This window comes from Rattus norvegicus, chromosome 5 (genome assembly GCF_036323735.1).
Source record: "Rattus norvegicus strain BN/NHsdMcwi chromosome 5, GRCr8, whole genome shotgun sequence".
NCBI lineage: Eukaryota > Metazoa > Chordata > Mammalia > Rodentia > Muridae > Rattus > Rattus norvegicus.
The window spans coordinates 43,773,702-43,792,937 of record NC_086023.1 but is presented as its reverse complement, the minus strand read 5'-3'; the positions used below and the strand labels follow the sequence as shown (position 1 = coordinate 43,792,937).

The 19,236-nt window shown below is 37.9% G+C and overlaps 1 protein-coding gene across 1 annotated transcript in view; it reads left to right on the top strand.

Moving 5' to 3' along the window:
- Positions 1 to 1,255: 1,255 nt before the first annotated feature.
- Positions 1,256 to 19,236, top strand: part of Ufl1 (Ufm1-specific ligase 1) — a 32,412-nt gene continuing 14,431 nt past the window's right edge. Inside the window, exons 1-10 of the mRNA NM_001126279.1 lie at positions 1,256 to 1,379; positions 2,223 to 2,368; positions 3,576 to 3,604; positions 4,298 to 4,395; positions 4,869 to 4,983; positions 7,182 to 7,312; positions 12,180 to 12,238; positions 14,560 to 14,706; positions 15,900 to 16,075; positions 17,494 to 17,673. Coding sequence (NP_001119751.1) covers positions 1,303 to 1,379; positions 2,223 to 2,368; positions 3,576 to 3,604; positions 4,298 to 4,395; positions 4,869 to 4,983; positions 7,182 to 7,312; positions 12,180 to 12,238; positions 14,560 to 14,706; positions 15,900 to 16,075; positions 17,494 to 17,673 — 1,158 coding nt within the window. The 5' untranslated portion in view covers positions 1,256 to 1,302. The remainder of the gene's footprint in view (positions 1,380 to 2,222; positions 2,369 to 3,575; positions 3,605 to 4,297; positions 4,396 to 4,868; positions 4,984 to 7,181; positions 7,313 to 12,179; positions 12,239 to 14,559; positions 14,707 to 15,899; positions 16,076 to 17,493; positions 17,674 to 19,236) is intronic.

Sequence of the window (19,236 nt, the reverse complement as noted above, 5' to 3'; positions counted from 1 at the left end):
CTTCAATTCTATTCCATTGGTCTATCTGTCTGTCTCTGTACCAATACCATGCAGTTTTTATGACTATTGCTCTGTAATACTGCTTGAGTTCAGGGATAGTGAAAATGGTGGGTGGGAAGATGTTTGATGGTTACAGTGCTTTCTGTAAGCCTACAGACGTGAATTCACAGCCCAAAGTTCATCTGGAAACCTGGGTATGAGCAATCTGCCTGGGAGGTGAAGCCAAGAGGCTCCTCAGGGGCTCACTGACCAGTGAACCTACCTGAGGCAAGGCTGACCTACCTTACTAGAGACCCAGCTTCAAAGGATAAGGTGGAGAGAATTTTAAAAGTCAGGCTTTATGATGGAGATCTCTAAATTCTAATTAAAGCTAGACACTTTAGAAGACTAATGGATTTATCTACTGGACATGTTATATAGACTAGTATATTTACATGGGAAAGAAGCAAAATATTCTTTACTAAGTACAACCAGGCTGTAATTTGTAACCAGTGGAATTTCCCACTGATTAAGATGGGAGAGTGGTGTGTGGAAATAAACAATAGCAGCAGTTTTCTTGTCTAAGAAGTACAAGGCAACTGCCTCCCCCACGCCACATTTCACTCCCAGCAATGGTCACTCCTTTGTCTGAGTAAATAATAATAATAATAATAATAATAATAATAATAAGAAGAAGAAGAAGAAGAAGAAGAAGAAGAAGAAGAAGAAGAAGAAAAAGAAGAAGAAGAAGAAGAAGAAGAAGAAGAAGAAGAAGAAGAAGAAGAAGAAGAAGAAGAAGAAGAAGAACCACCACCACCACCACAACAACAAGCTCTAAAACACATAAACTCAACTCCATGTTGTTTGCAATATCCAAATAGACTCATTTTGGAAAAACAAAACTCAAACTGATGCAGTAATGTGGATCAACAAGTTTCTCTAAAACGGACTTCATTCTTGGCTCAAGTAAAAGCCCCATTCACTGTTCAAAGTGGATCAGTCACAGTTTGTAAAAGTCCGACAAAAGAAGTATGTCTCGTCCGCTCTACAAGGGCGGAAGGTCATTTGATGGTTGCTGGACAGAAACCTTACAAAAAGAAGGATTACTGAGTCAGCTTTAGAAGTGCTTTGTAGCAGTTTATAAAGCCACTTCACATAGGCCACGCCCAACTGAGGGCGGAGCGCTCCGCCTTAGCGTTTCTGTTTGCGGTTTTTGTTGACGCAGGTCTCTTGGCCCTCCGCGCGGCCCGTCTCAGGGTGCCAGTGGAGGGCTGAAGGCTGACGTGTCTGCCGTTTCCCGGTGTCGCGGAGAGCGGAGCAGTGATGGCGGACGCCTGGGAGGAGATCCGGCGTCTGGCGGCTGACTTCCAGCGGGCGCAGTTTGCTGAGTCCACGCAAAGGTACTGGTTCCCTGCGGTGTGGAGCCAGCTTAGGCCCGGACGCTTGCCCCGTTCCCGCACTGCCTGCTGGGTATCGGTGGGCGGCTGTCAGTAAAAGTGCTCCCTGCTGCCCGGCCTAGAGCAAGCTTGCCAAGATGCCAGTGCAGCGCGCAGCAAGTAGCCTTTCCCTCCTCTAAATCCTTTTTACCTGCGGCCACAGGTCTAAGACAGACCCACTCGCCATCTGTCATTTTTAGGAACTCCCGGACACTGACTTTTCTACACTTCAGAAACCTTTGGGGGAGTGGCCAAAATCTGCGCCCATGATTACAGATCATATTTAGAAGGCGAATAGACTTTTTTGCTCCTTGTAAACGAGTTCTTGTAGTATTTTATTTCTTCCGGACCTAAAAACACCACTTCGTTGATGCTGTTCTATAACATTGAGAGCTACAGACATACATACACCCTCACAACAAACAAAACCAAAGAAACCAAACCTAGTGCAAGTTAACTGCGTGGCTGAGTCAGATGTCCTGTCTGTCCACCAACTACCGTACCAGTAAGGTACTGTGATTTTTAAGAAAAGTTTTGTTTTCAACTGAAAATGTTGATATTTGAAGGCCGGACTAGAAGAGAACATCTTTAGATACAGTGATGTGTGTGAACTAAGTAAATAATTCAAGGGAATGTAAACTTGCTTACTCTCGAGGTTTTTTTTTTTTTTTTTTTTAATTACTCAACCAGTATTATTATACTAATAAAGGACGGATTTTGTAGTGTAGAAGTTACTCAGAATTTTGTTTTCAAATACTTTTTTGTGGAACATATCAAGAACACTCTTAAACTTATGCCTTCTCGCAGGCTGTCAGAGCGGAACTGCATTGAGATTGTGAATAAATTGATCTCTCAGAAACAGCTGGAAGTAGTTCATACGCTTGATGGGAAGGAATATATCACTCCAGCCCAGATCAGTAAAGAAATGAGAGATGAGCTACATGTCCGAGGTGGTAAGTAATTCCTCAGTGGGCTGCCTTTGTCTTTACTGGATGTTTGAAGGAAATACACTAAAATCATAAGTAAATAACTACATGGGGCTTATAAAGCATTCTCCTCAATTGCTCCTTTTTCTTTCCTCCTTGTGTTGGACATACTAGGCAAATACTACCACAAGCTGTAACCCTTCTCAACTGATAACTTGATGATAATCAACCTTCACAGGTTTAGGCAGTCACCCTTTGTATGTATATATGAACGTGATCTTACAGGTTCATGCAAACATGATCTTAACTCTTGTCACTTAACAAATACCATGTGTTTGTTGGGTTGAATTAAATATAGGTGTATGTATGTGTGTGTGTATGTATATATAATATATACATATGTGTGTATATATATATACATATATATATAATGTATATGTATGTACATTAATTTACTTCATGACCCAGGGGTGAGTACCTAGCTGCCAGTGATCAGGTAGTTAATTATAAAGGAGTAATAGGGATTTCATAAGATTTTAAAATATTTAATCTTAAATATTAAAGCTGCATTAAAAATTAAATTTAAAAAACTAATTAAAAAGCAACTTTGTAAATTGATGTACTATTGCCTGAGACCCATCGTATTATGAAGTATAGTTAGTACCATCAAACACAAAATACTGTTTTGCTTTATATTTTAAAAATTTGAGCACATGGTGTTAAGCAGACTGAGCGCAGTTTGATTTAATCAGAAACAACTCATCACTAGATACTGGGTATAGCCTTGGTGCCTTCTTTCTCTCTGTAGTAGTGCTAATAAAATGTGAGCTGTGATTTACAATATTTGCAATATTTAACAGATTCTCTTTTGCTGATAGACATTCTTTTTAGTTTCATGAAATGGGAAATCATCTTAATTCAGTGGTAGGTGTTTTCTCTGGTCATTTTAGCCAAACTGACTTGTGAGAAGAATTGAATGCCTCCTATAGGTTTGTCTACATTGTATCCATTGATGTTCACAATTAGTCTGATGTGATTAAAATCAGCTTTGAAAACAGTGTTGCCTGTGGCTTTAACCATGAAGATTGATAGGCTAGTAATCTGTATCTAAGTCCATTAGTTATCTATGTCTATGCCCTTTGTAGAAGGACTTATAGTGATCAACACTGTCTGTTAGAATTGAAGCTGTTCAGCTGAACTTCCATGTAACGTAAGTCCTCTCTTTTGTTCAAAGGTCGAGTAAACATTGTCGACTTACAACAGGTAAATTTATAAAACTTATGCTTTGATTTCTTAAAGCTTTCTTAATTTATAAATACTATGGATTTGTTGAGTTTCTTTACACATGTCTTAGTTAGTTTCCATTGCTAAGAAAACACCATGACCAAGACAACTCTTATAAGGGACATCTTTTAATTGGGGCTGGCTTACAGGTTGAGAGGTTCAGTCCACCAGACAGGCATGGTACTACTGGAAGAGCTGAGAGTTCTACATCTTTGTTCTGAAGCCAAACAAGAGAAGACTCGCGTCCTCAGGCAGTTAGAAGGAAGTTCTTTTCCCACCCCCACAGTAACACACTTCCTCTAACAAATATAATATGTAATACATACATGTAATGTATATACATACACATACACACACACTGTATACATACAGACATACACACACACACACACACACACACACACACACACACAGAGATTGTTTCACTCTGTGATCCCGTTTCACCTTGCCTACAACTGGCTATATAGACCACACTGGCCTCGAACTGTAGTTGTTATTCTCCATGTTGTCACAATATTCAGATGTTTTAAAGTAATTTCAAATTTATCTAAGAATGATATATAAAGAATGTATAAATAATATATATAATATATATAAAATATACTTTTTATTCTCAAGGTATGATCTCAAATTTTAAAACTAGTGGAAACTGTAATCTCTGTGTAATTCTAGGTTATTAACGTGGACCTGACTCATATTGAAAATAGAGTCGGCGACATTATTAAGTCGGAGAAGCATGTGCAGATGGTACTGGGACAGCTGGTCGATGAGTAAGTAACTACTTGGAGGTGCTCTCTTTCCTCCTTCCAAATGCTTTAGGCCAGGTGAGGCCAACCTGGCTTTCGTTTAGAGATCATGTCATAGAGACATTCATTATAAAAACCATTCTATTTTAAAAGTAAGTGCTAATTATGGGAAGTACATATTCATTTCTTATTAAAACAATATAAAATTTTAACTTACTATTCACTGTGAATTAACCGAACCCAAAGCAAATATGTTCTAGAAATAATGTGAAATGACTATAAAATTTCTGTTGGCCCAAAGGAAAAAACACCGCCATTTGATTGACCTTACATTTAATTATATCCATGAGCAAAAAATAAGGTTTAGAGTCTGAGCAGGGAGCTCCTTCACCTCCATTAGCTGGGGGCCTATGATACCCTAGCAGAAAAGCAGGAAAGGGAGAGATACAGATGGAAAACGTGTTTAATTAAAACAAGAACTTCTTTTTCCACATTAGGAACTATCTGGATCGGTTATCAGAAGAGGTGAATGATAAATTGCAAGAAAGTGGTCAAGTAACCGTCTCAGAGCTGTGTAAAACCTATGACCTTCCTGGGGATTTTCTGACACAGGTGCTTTTTTTTTTTTTCTTAATAATGTAAAGAATTTTAAAGAATCTGAGTAGGGGTCAGGATCAGGTGGTTTTATATAAGGTCCAAGTGGATGTAACTCAGAGCCATGTATTTTGGGGGTGTAACCTATTTGATGGCTCTGAAGAGACTGTTCAAAGTGATTACAGTCAGTCATCCAAGCCCCGGGGTTCCAGATTCCTAAGACTTGCTTGACGCCATAGACGCTCAAGTCCATAGGTGTGTGGATTTCCTTAATACTTACCTTGTCTGCTGTTTATAACCTAGCCAGGATATATACAGCTTTGGTATAATTGCTAAAAATTATAACATAGAGGGCGTAAAGATTAGGAATGCCACTCAATATTTTGCAGTGTAAAACACTTTCAGCAAAGAACTTTCTTATCGAAATGTCAGTAGAAGCATTATTTTTGCTGCCATATTTTTCCTCCTCTGAGCTGTAGCTGTGTCAGGAGAACAAGGAATCTCACATATTCCCTCACTGAGGTATTTATGCTGTTTCTAAAGATCTCATGACTGAAGTGTAATAACAGTGTTAGCTAAGAACTGAGGCTATACGTGGTCTGTGTTTTTAAAGTAGTTTGTTATCTCACAGTCATAGATACTGACTATGGTCAGTGTGGTCCAGTGGGAAACCCATAGGCTTTAGTAACACACACACCTGGATTTGAGTTCTGTCAATGTGACTTCGTAGTTCCCTGACATTAAGAAGTGTTGTTTCATCTGTATGTTGTTTCCGGTGCTGGATCTTTTGAGAAGGAATAACAGTGTCCTTTGCATAAATAACAATAGATTACCTAATGAAAGGTTAGCCCAGAGGCAGCACTCTAGGAGCAGTAGTTTGTTTTTAATTTACTAAAATAAGAAAACAGCCAAATCTCATTCTAACTACTGCCTTTGTTACTATACTATTGCTGTGAATAGACACCTTGACTGAAGTAACTCTTAAAAGCATTTAATTGTTTCAGAGAATTAGTTCAATGTCATCATGGCAGTAGGTGTGCAGGCAGGAAGGGGACTGAGAGTTTTATTGATTATCGACAGGTTGACAGAGAAAGAGACAGACAGAAAGACAGACATTGGCTTGGGCTTTTGAAATTTCAAAGCCCCAGTAACATGCCTCCTCCAACAAGGCCACACCTCCTAATTCTTCCCAAACAGTTCCTTTGATGGGGAACCAAGCATTCAAACAAAGGAGCCTGTGGGGTCCATTGTCATTCAAAGAATCATAAGTATCCTTCACCTTAAGGAAATCTGACTTTAGAAAGTTACCAAACCTCAATTACAGGAGACCAGTGTGTAGTGTAGACTTATTCACTCACCTATATTACTAGAATAAGCTTTCCTGCTGGTAAAACACAATTAGAACACAATTTAGAAAATATAAATGTCTTACAAAGCATATTAGGGATCTAAATCCTTTTTTACTTGAGTAACTATAAATCATAGAAAGTCAGGTTTAAAAAAAATAAGGCTTACACCAAGAGTTTCTAGTTCTGTTGTTTGAATATCACAGATGTTTTCCTCAAAGCTTATTAGATTTTTCTTTGTTGTAAATTTATCAAACCAACTTGAATACATCTGCTTTGAGTCAGGGAAGGAAGTATGGAATGTGTCCAGACCTGTTTCACATGGCCTTGTTCAGATGTCATATAGCTGAGAAGAATTAAATTCTATCCCAAATTTGAAAGCCAGTCAAGAAGCCAGATAATCTGCCAGTTTAAATCAGGAAAAAGTCTTTGTTACTGTTAGAGAAATAATTTTTCAAGACTTAGATTTCCCTTAGTTGCAAAATCATGGAGCAATATTTGTTCCTGTAGTATCCAAAGGTGCAAATAGAGTCCTTTCTAAGACGGATCCATCATTTTTATTTTCCTTTAGAAATAAGGATTGTAAGAAATGGATATTATTGTGGTTAAATATCTATCAATTAACTAATAATAATAATCAATAATTATTACTATTATAGATAATCCTTTAATAATTTGGTATGTTTCTTGACTCTGCTGTGAAACAATGAAGCTTTCTAGATATTAATACATCATTTTAGTTTAGTTATTATGTAATTTGTACAGTCGAAATTTCTGTCACAGTACATAGCATGAATTGAGTAGGATTGTACAAACGCACATTTTAATTTTGTTACTTCAAATTAATAAAAATTGACCTCTTATTCTCAGGCATTAACTCAGCGACTTGGCCGGATTATCAATGGCCATCTTGACCTTGATAACAGAGGAGTGATTTTCACTGAGGCCTTTGTGGCTCGCCATAAAGCACGCATCCGTGGACTCTTCAGTGCTATTACCCGGTAAACATGTTTCCAAGGATATGTAGAAACTTACACATTTATTTAACACTATTTGCATTTTTCCTAGCAGCTGAATCTTTTTTAAGCAAAATCTCTTTGAGTGTCTGAGTTTATTAAACAGGCAGAAGGAGAGTGTCTCTGGAATGGGACTATAAGGCCAAGTGCCAAACTTCAGCCTGTCTCCCCACTTTACCCTCCTTTTCCTGCTCCAATAACTTTTGTACTATTCAGAAAGCAGTTTAAAATCTGATGCTGGGATCACTTAAAAAAAAATCATGTTGAAATCATGAAAAGACCATGCAGTTACTAAAATAGAAGTTTGGGTTCATTGTTACATTACACAGTAGCCCCATGATGTGGGGCTGTTAAGTCAGTAGCCTAACTTACTTGGCGTTTAGATGGCACTATTTTTAGTATCCTTTTTATTAAAAGTGCACAGTGTTAATAGCAGTGTTACTTTAGACATGGACATTTTAAAACCAAGTGTATAGCCGGTTTAGATTTATTAAAATATAGAATTTAGAAAGCCTACATTTTTAGTTATCTCCTCACCTTCACATCAGATTCTGTCGAGTGGCTTTGTGTTCTATCAGCGTTTGAGATGCCAAGATTTTCATTTCAGACACCTCTCAGGATTTCATATTCCACTCCCTCTAATATCTGTGAATGTTTTTAGACCATATGTCTACGTTCACTGTTCATTTTCTTACCCTCTGTCCCCTTCCAGGCCACTAGTCCGGTTTCTCCGACTTACAGTGTCAGTATCACGAATCTAATGTCTATTTTCTATCCTGTTGTACTTGTCTTTATGTCAGCCTTTAACTGCACACACTTCTTTCAGATAGGGAAGCTGTAGTCATGTAGCCACAGAGTGCATTTATTGAATACTGAACACATGCAAGGCAAAGGAGAACTGAAAGGTTTGAAGAGGAAGCTTGTAGTCTGGTGAAACAATTTTTTTTTTCTTTTTTATTCTTAAATAATTTAAAATTTATAGATTAGAGAGTTTTTCTATGACCAATATCGAAGTTGCTTAAATTTTACCACAGATAGTTTCATCTGTGTTTCCTACAAAAAGAGAATTATTCTGTATAATATATCCAGACTCACAGTCAGAACATTGGCATGGATGCATGCACTCCTGTAGTCTTTGGATCCATCTCGATGTGCACATTGCTCCACACTGCCCTCTCTTGCTGTTTCAGGTTCAGTTCAGGTCACGCATTTCATTGAATAGTGAAAGGGTTTTGTTCACTTTAGTCTGGAACATTTGCTTAATCTTTCTCGGACTTCCTGATACCAATATTTTAAAGGTCACAGATCTTTAAAATGTTAACTTCTCTTGTCTGCTGTCTGCTTGATGGTGCATATGAGTGTCAATGTTTACATTGGCCATCATTGGCAGGGACACACAGAAGGGACACTTTATCTTCTAATTAAATCTTAGCAGATGATACACAATTAGATTTTTTCAATTACTGACGAACATGTTATATTTACTTAACATATATCTGATGAAATTCTTATAAAGCTGTTTTCTTTGTAAAACAAAACAACAAACAAACAGTCACATACAGGGATGAAATTTTAGGACCGTGTATCCCATTCCTCCTCAGACTTATAGTTTGTCTATTTGTTTTTATCATTGGGGACCTAGTGTTCCCTAAGTTTTTTTATTTTACTTTAGGATGTTATACGTTACATTCTCCGATCACCGTTGATTTTACTAGAGGATGGCCCTAAGGCTGGCTTTGACCTGGCATGACCCTATCATTCCTCTGTGGTATACTTTTTTACAGATATGACAAAATGTTTTCGGTTCAGTTCATAGTTCCCCGTCTAGCCATTTCTCCAAGGCCACCTGATTTCTTCTTTTGGAGCATATCTGGGTACTTAGATGCTTCTCACACTATTAGATTCTCACTGTTCCTTGGCCCTTTTGGTAAAGAGGAGAGAACACACTGACACAGAACCATGCATGTTCTGTGGCTTTAATTGTAAACATACACAACAAAACCATGTGTTCAGACTGATAGCTCCAATTCAAACAAATACTAAACTTCATTCTTATTTTCTTTTTCTTTCTATTTTTCATTTCCTGTATTTGTAATTCTCTTCTTCAACCATGGGAGACTGAGTAATGATGACCTGTAACATGTTTATTTATCTCATTAACTCCCATCATGTACCTGACTTCTTGTTGCTGCTATAGTTTCTTCCATGTACTCTCTCCTCCTTGGTTCTGACCACCCATATGCAGTCTCCCTCCAAACACAAAGAAGTGTTGGTCTTTAGGGAGAGCAGAACTGGGAAGCTGATTGGTAGCAATAAATAGAGGGAGACAGGTTTGAAACTTTTGTGCCCTTTGAATTTTTAGTCAAAAACTAAAAATACTTTTCTGTTAATATATTTGCCCTTTATATTTTGCTGATTACTGTAGCAAGTATAAATTTTGTCATGATCAGCAGTTTTGTTTTATTTCCTTTCATAGTAGCTCTGAGCTACTGTGTAGAAATACTGTCAACTGCAGAGTAAAGCTAAATTATATATATATATATATATATATATATATATATATATAGAATAGCTGGAAACTTAGGAACCACTTCTCTTTTCTGGTCTGAAGCCCTGTGCATCCACAAGGTCATATTGGCAGCTGTACAGGTAGCTAAATGATCAGGAAGTAAATACTGAGATGAGTGAGATATGCAGGAACACTAAACCAACATTAGTTCTGTTCCAAACTGAAAGACAAAGTCATCAAACAAAAAACTTAGAAATTCTAAGTACATTTGTTGAATATGCACAATGAGGAATACCTAAGAGTTCCAAGGTGTAGTCCTTTAAGGTAGAATCCTTTAAGGAAGGACTGCTTTTAGGTTTCTTAGCAGGAGGAGAAACACACAGAATAACATGTAAGAAGGTTGTGATGATTACTGTAAGATTAACAGAGTTGACACAATTCACAGCATAGTGGAATCTAATTCAAACAATTTAAAAAAAGCAAATGGATCTACATGAAATTTTGTTAAATAGTTTAGTCAAAATTCTCCAAACACAGGAGGAGCGTTAAGTATTTCATTTATATTTTTAAATAAGTGGTTCTATTTTTATCAAGTTTCTTAAATGATTTAAAAGAAAATAAAGTTGTGGCATTCTAAATAATCAGTAAGGCATTAAAAAGTTGGAATTGGTTAAAGGACTGAGTATGCATAAAAATAGAAGCTGATTGAAGAACAGGTGATGGCTTAAGGTAAATAGAAACAGAATCTTACTTTAAAACCATAGGCAGTGAAAAGTGAAGGCCTGTGGAGATGGCCCCGTGGCAAAGTTCGTTCTTTCCAAGCATACGGACCTGCATGGAGCCTCAGCAGGATCCCGAGAGCTCTCTATCGAGCCATTCTAGCTAAACAGGAACCTCCAAAATGAGTGAGAAACTGTCTGAAAAAATAAAATAGGAGACAGAGGAAGATATCCAAAGTTGTCCCTCTGGCCTCCACAAGCTCACACATAGTCTGACATATCTGAAGACACACACACACACACACACACACACACACACACACACACGCACGCACACATATAAACACACAGTGAAACAAAGATATACACTTGGAAATATGTCAGCTAGCTAAAAGGATGTATTGGCCTGGGGATATGTTAGTGATAATCACCTATATGTAATGGAGTCATCTACACATGCACAGGCCCATGAATGAATGAATCATAGCACGCTGTTATTTCAGTACCACAGACACATACAATGCCCACACAAAGACATGCATACCAAGGACATGAATATATGATACTCATTAAATCCATCATATTGTGACAGACAGATATCAATCAGCTGATTAAAATGAAAGTGTGGACTATCTGTGTGATAGAGTGCTGTTCAGGACTGAAGCACTGCGTGCATGCTTCGTCATTGACGAACATCCTAACATGATACTAAGTGAAAGAAGACAGAGACACGAGACCTCCATTGATTCAACTATACTGACTGTCTGGACGGGCACATTTACAGACTCAGGAATCAGATGACTCCTACAGAGTGGCAGTAGCGACTGACGTGCTACTGTAAATTAGAAAAGTGGAGTGTTGCGATGCTTTCACAAGTTTGTAAATTTACTAAGACCATTGATCTGTGTGCTTGGAATCAAGTGGGTGTTAGTTAAGTGAAGATTATATCCTATTAAAGTAGTTCAGAAAATGTTACAGAAAATACACATAAATAAAAGAGCATTTGTAAATTAGATTCTCAAACACTTTTGACTAGAAATACCTTGTTCCAAATATATTTAAGTACATATATTATCACACTTTTTTCAAAAACAAAATCCTCTATCACTCACTTAAATATTTCTAAGAGAAGAGAGGGAAAGCACCATGAGGAAAATTACATACACCCAGTCCTCACATGTCTCTGAGTTCTGTACCATTCTTGGATGCAACCGTGTACCAGAGATATTTGGGAAGAAAGTTATGTATGCACTAAAGGTGTTCAAGTCACAGCTTGCATTAGAAAAATCAGGAAATCTAGAAATGGTAAGTGTGCAGGGTATAGGGATGTCCTACAGCATTTCATATGAGAGATCTGTTCACTGCTGCCCAGTGAAGGGCAGAAAGGAGACACTCGGTGGAATCCTAATAGAAACTGATCTGGGTTGTGAACAAAGACTGACTCCTGCTCTCTGGGTACACAACCCTGGTCAGGTGTCTAAAATTTGGTATAACTTTTTCATCACTTTTTTCTTTAAATACATTGGTGGTTTTCCTTTAATAAACGCCAGTTCTTATTTATCCTAATCATATGTAATTGTATACTAAATTAGTCTCAATTTTTTTCTTTTAATTTCCCCTAAAGGCCTACAGCAGTGAACTCTTTGGTTTCAAAATATGGATTTCAGGAACAGCTCCTTTACTGTGAGTTTTGTTTAAATTTGTACTACTTTGGTTGTAGGAGTAATTGAGTAATAGAGTGTGTTTTGAGAATTCATAAGTACCTGACTTTCTTCCCCAGGGATAAGAGAAAGAAAGGTTCTTTTTATTTTACTTTGTTTTTTGAAGGGGAAAAAAAAAAAGGAGTGGTGAAGAAAAGAAGGAAATAGAAGTGGGGGTCAGAGGAAGAGAGGTGGTTTGGTTTGGTTTGGTGTTGTGGTTCACGCGGTTTTAGAAGTACCCACCTGAAATTGGGTAGCCTCCTTTCCTTGGATCTCAGGGTATTGCTGGTTGATAGTGTGAGGATCGTTTGGCAGAATAAAACTATGTGAGGAACACAGAAAAGAGGAAGAATCCAGGGTCACATAGATCTCTTCAAGGGCATACATTTAATGCCCAAGAACTACCCAGGAGGCTCTACCTCCTACGACTCCGTCAGCACCCAGTAGCACCTCTCTAGGACCAAGAAGACATTCAGCATGCCAAGTACAGCACTGCTTTATAGAATGACTATTAATGAAACAGAGTGATTTCATTTTTTCTTTTTATTATGTCTTTTTTTAAGATTATAATATAATCATGTAATTTCTCCATTTTCTTTCTGCCCTTCAAACTTCCCATATATGCCTCCTTGCTCTTCTGCAAATTCATGGCATCTTTATTAATTGTTGTTTGATGGTGGTGGTGCGGAGGTAGGGGTGTGTGTGTGTGTGTGTGTGTGTGTGTGTGTGTGTGTGTGTGTGTGTGTGTGTTATTGGATAACTAATTGGGGAAGACTTTCTCCTGCTCTGAGCATTTCTTAGATGCCTGTGTTAAGGTTGAAGTCTCCTGGACTTTCTTCTATCCACATTAGCATGCCTCTTGTTGTGGGCATCTGTGTTGGTGAGATTTTGACATTCCTAGGAGACACAATGTCACAGTAAATTCCCTGTTTCTCTATCTCTTTTCACTCTGTCTTCCACAGTGGTCCCTGAGCCTCAGGCACAAGCGTTGTTTTATAGGTGTCCATTGTTTCATAGATGTCCATTGTTTCATAGATGTCCATTGAGTCTGGATTCCACAGCTCTGCTGTCTGATTGGTTGGGGTTTTCTAGAATGGTCTCAGTGTGTTGCAGACAGGTTTTCTTGATGAGGAGTTAGAACTACACTGTGGGCATAAGGACAAATATTCTCAGTGTAGCTTTGTATTATTCTGGTTTTAATAAAGTGTTGGTTGTTGATTCTCCTCCAAGATCCAAGACTTCACTAGCCCCATGTACCATAACCATACAAGTCATGATATCCCTCTTGTTGCTTAAGGTCCAGTTAGTTTTCCAGTTGGCTCTAGAATTATGATAATGGTAAAGGTGATGGTAAAATTTTTAGCTAATCTTTACTGAATGCTTATGATAGACCAGCTGATGGTACCACTTTACTTAAATACAGGAGCCTATAGCATAGTTATTGTTACTATCCCCATTTCACAGATAAGAAAATAAAGGCGCAAAGGAAATTGTTTACTCGGTGTTTACTCAGTGTTTTATAGTTAGTAGATGGCAGAGTTGAGGTTTGTCTCTGAGCACTGGAGCTGCAGAGCCCACCCTCCGATCTGCGGGATTTCTTTCTGCTGTAAGAAGGGTTGGAATGTTGATGTATTGCTTCATGTCAGTCAGAAATGTTCCAGCAAAGGAAAGTGCTCCAGGACTTTGCTTCACACAGTGCTTGGTTCTTCTAACTGTTAGAAAGTTGGATGTAATGCTAGTGAGTAGACTTAGCTATTCTAGGAATTTGGTCTCCTGCATTACATTAAACTATAAAATAAATGATGAAATGCTGGGTTTTTTATTAAGTTCTGATTAGCGTGCAAAATAATGGTTTCATTATGTGTCATCTTTTGTTTAGTTGTCTCCATTTCTACCACTTTCTCTTACTGGTCCCCTCCCTCCCCAAATAGTCCCCTCCTTTTGCTTTATATCAATCCCATTAGCCCCCTTTCCTCTTCCCACTCCCTTACAGAGCCTTCTCCTCTCCCCTGGCCTTGCTGTCTGGTTTCGTGACCAGAATGTCCTTTTGTTCACAGTTACTAAGTGTATACATATTGTCTGGTTAGAGTTACACTAGTTTCTAAATTTGCCCTGAATTACAGTCTGAGTAGTGTCATAAGTATCAGCATTTTTTTTTGTTTGAACTGTAATTTTATGCATGGGGTTAGAATTTTGAGTATTCTTTTAAAAGCATAAAGTTTGGGAAGATGGACTGGAAAGTCCTTGACCTTGACAAATGTGTCCCTGTTCTGATCTGTCTGTATTGTGTGCATTTGCTTTAAGCTGTGCTTGAGGAACTTGTTAGCACTGGCCGCCTACGAGGCACGGTGGTTGGCGGGCGACAGGACAAAGCAGTGTTTGTCCCTGACATCTATTCCAGGACACAGAGTACTTGGGTGGATTCCTTCTTCAGGCAGAACGGCTATCTAGGTAACTATGTTTCTTTCCTTCAGGCAGAACAACTATCTAGGTAACTATGTTTCTTTCCTTCAGGCAGAACGGCTATCTAGGTAACCATGTTTCTTTTCTTTGAAACTAAAATGTCTGCCTAACCCCTAAATAGTATTGGAAAGTATTGTACTCCAGACTCCACAAGCACCTTCCTGTGGTTGACTACATAGATTCTCATGGTTCCTTAGACTGCAAAGTTGTCACTTCTGTGGGGCTTAGTAACTGAAGATAATTCCATTATTGCTGAAATACTGAAATTTTAAAATGCCAAAAAATGTTGACAGATATTAACCTTCAATTATCTATGATATAAAAGGTGATATAAAAGTTAAGTTTTTATTCCTCCAAAGTAAGTATCATATGTTTAATATAGTGTGTTTATTGTTTTATTGTTATCCCTTCTCAGTTACTTCATCTTAGAAATGTCTATTGACAACTTTGCAATGCTTACTTTTGTCAGCCATCTACTACTCAGAAACAGTAATATTATTCTGAGGTGTATTTCTGAGGTTCCGCCGTGATTCAGTAAAGTGGACTGATTTAAAGCAGTGGCCACTTGATTTGCTGAATCCAGTCCTGTCATCTGCATAGCACTGTACATTCTCACATCTATGAAGAACAGTTTGAACACAGCCTTAGTTAGACACAGGGCTTTGCATGTGGTCACTTGATCTCTGATGATGTGTGTTCAAGGCTAAACAGATTAGAACTTCTGTAACTCAGAGTCTGTTAAGCTAAATCATCTACTTTAGAGAATGGCTCCGTCCTGTTGCACAGTAACACATTTTGAAAATAAAATCCATCCCTTTAACTAAAATAAGCAAACTAGATTGCAGTTTTGATTTTTAATTTGGACCGTTTCCATTTCCTTTACTGCTGCTTTCCACTGCATTGCTCTGCAGCCCTTCAGCTGGAGAAGGGACCACTCAACTTGTGTTCATGGAGCACTGGAAACAGTGTAGCAGGTTTCCTACAGAGACCTTCAATAGTAGATATCTAAGAATATGCCCAGGCAACAAGTTACACTATGGTTCTTTTCTTTTATTCCTCAGAAAATTCTAGAGTACATTACATCCACAGTCAAAAAAGGGTTTGTATACAACTTAACTTGTGAGGCTTCTGGAAGATGTGAGTGATTGACAGTTCTATTCAACTTCCTTGTGTATTTCTAGAATTTGACGCTTTATCCAGACTTGGAATCCCAGATGCTGTGAACTATATAAAGAAAAGGTATAAGAATACCCCACTCTTGTTTTTGAAGGCAACTTGTGTTGGCCAAGGGCTCGTGGACCAGGTGGAAGCATCGGTAGAGGAGGCCATCAGCTCAGGAACATGGGTTGACGTTTCGGTATGTTTAACCTCTTTTCTCATATTAATTTTTGTTTAAACTGATGATAAGTGATGTTTTATTAGGATGTACACATTTTAGAAATAGGCCATGTAAAGATAGTCTTGCTTCTAGCAGTCATAACAGAAATTTTATTATTTTAGGTTGATGTTTTTAGTGTACATAACCAAATCTAGAACTCTGTAAATTTCAAAAACAAACAGGAAAATAATATAGCAACCATATTGATCCCGATAGTGAAATTGATGAGACTGTCTAGTTGTTGTGACAGATACCCTGATAAAACCAACTTCAGGATGAACAAACTTGTTTTGGCTTACAGTTCCAAGTTGCTAACCTGTTATTAGGGGATGTCACAGGACCAGGATTGTGAAGCAGCTGTCATAGTACAGCCACTGTCAAGGGTAGAGAACAAGCTGAGGCATCCATGCTGGCTAGTGCTTGACTTACTTCCCTCCTTTCATTCAATCCAGGGCCCGAGTTCTCCCTTGCTAATTAACAGTCAAGACAGTCCTCCACAGACATGCCCACAGGCCAGCCTGATCTAGACTGTCCCTCACTGAGACTCCCTTCCCAGGTGATTCTATACTGTGTCAACTTACTGGTTGAAAGTGACCATTATGATGTCTTACCCAAGCGTGCACAACTGCCCTGGCCTCAGACATCCTCTTGTATTTGCTTATCCCTTCTCTAGAAATCTCTGCTGCTGTATTTACATACATCAGCATCATTGTTCATGCTGCACCTGCCCTTCTTTACTCCACAGGGACACTGCAGTGTGGGAAAAGCAAGCCAGAGGCCAGTCTGTTATTTCTAGTCAGAGTATAGAAATGTTTTGTATGTAGGAAGACTCCTGCCGTGGTTACTGAATTTCTTATGGTATCTTATCCGTACAGAAGGCGTTAGATAGTTTCAGTGTGATAAGCACCATTGTATATGCTGTAAAAATGGTGAACAAACAAGTGTCTTCTCTTAGGACAGGCAGCACCTAGGGGGAAATATGTAAAATAGTAATTCAAAATAATAATTTGATAGGGCTAAAATGAAACTTTGAACAGGAAAAGTTATCAAGACTTGCTGGTGAATTGTTTGTATGTTATAAGAGAAGAAGCACAGTGGTCTTGTGGGTTCTGGTGGTGGTTTGCCAAACTTGACATTTGTATAAGGCGTGCAAGTGGAAAAATTGGGTTTAAAAAAAAATGGCAAATGACTCTAGAGGGCCAAGTGCTGATGGACCCAGAAAACAGGTTTGGAAGTTATGATCATGACTGCTTCTGAAAGCCAGTGGCTTCAATGCAGTTATTTGAGGGAAATTATACTTATAAATATATGTTCTCACATATGTGTATATTATACATACAAAACAGATAACCTGTTTCCCTGCATTTTTCTCATTTTCACTTTGCTCGTAATTTTAGCCTCTGCTGCCCAGTTCTTTGTCAGTTGAAGATGCTGCTATGCTGCTTCAGCAGGTGATGAGACCATTTGGCAAGCATGCGTCAGCCACAGTCTTTAGTGACACTGTTGTGGTCAGCGAGAAATTCATCAATGACTGTACAAAACTGTTCAGCGAACGAATGCACCAAAAAGCTGAAAAGGTATTCCAGACTTTCTTCCAGCTGCTCATCCTAACAGTCCTTTCTTTCCCACTAGGATCATCTGATGTCTTTTGGGAAATGCAATAAACAGTCTGCCCACCAAGGAATATATCATTTTATGTAATTCTTTCTTTATCTCCTCTAGGATTTATTATTCCTCTTCCTAATCTTCATTAGAACCTATTAAAAGTTAGAGAACTAATTTTACAAATTAGAATCTTATCAATAAAATTACATAGTTTTCAGATTGAGTTGCCAATGGATCTGACCCACTGTTAGAACAGTCCAGTATGTAGTAGTGTTACCTATGTTAAGTCTGACTCTTCTTGTGCAGTGTCATTGTACATATTACTACAAAGCATGCATAGTGCCACAGACAATCACCACATCTGGTGTAGCCTCATTAATTTTACCCCATTAGAATAAATAAGGTAACTTGGTGAGAAAAGAAATGTTACTATCAAAGTTTACTAGTTTTTCAAGCATAATAGTACATTTCTATAATTCCAGCCCTCAGTGGCTAAAGGCAGTGAGCACTAGTTTCAGTCTGTTTAAGCTCAAGGTCCACCTGAATTATATATATATATATATATATATATATATATATATATATATATATATATATATTAATTATATATAATTATATAGTCTTTCTTAATCTAAAAAAGATGCTTTTAAAAAATATTAATTTTTCTTTATCCTTGTGTGTCCATGTATATGTGCGCACATGTGTATGTGGATGCCGTCAGAGGTCAGCAGAGACTATTGGACCCTGAAGATTAAGTTACAGGCAGTTGTGAGGCAGCGTGTGGGTGCGGGAACCAAATCTGGGTCCTCTGCAGACGCAGGTGTGCTCTTTACTGCCGAGCCATCGCTCCAACCCCTGAACCATTTTGCTTTTTAATCTTTTAGTTTTTAACTACTGTATAAAAGTATTTTTGAAGCAGAGTGCCTTCATAGCATCCAATTCATGATTATAGTTAAAACTATATAGCCTCTCCTCGGATAAAACAAGCCCTCTGTCTTAATAACTGTCAGGAACTCATGCAGACCTGTTAAATGTGTAAACCACTAGTGCTTAGCTGTCCTCTTTCAAACTTTACAGTACAGTATGAGGTCATTGTTTTCTGCAATTGGCCTGTTAAGCAGGCAAGAATAAGAAGATATAGATGTAACATTAGTAAGTGTTAAGTTGAAATATGTTTATTCTGTACATGGACAAGTAGACCTCTGTGTTACTTTCAGAAAAAATGATAGTCTGGAAAGGATATATGTCTCTTTGAACACTTTGTTTACCTAAGAAAAATGAGTTTAAAGAAAGGTAATCTTATCACTGGAATCCTCATTATTAAGCATTTTTCTTAGAAAACCAAAAAGGAAATGATAGTAATTTTACTGTAAAAATATTTCTTTTGTCACTAGAAATTTAAGAATTATTTCTCATAAAGAAGATCTGATTTCTGAAGCTGGAAATAGTTCATTGTTTTTTGCTAACATAAAATGTGAACAGTGGAGATCATCCAGAACGAAGTCAAGGGAAAAATAGATTTATTTGAATTGGTT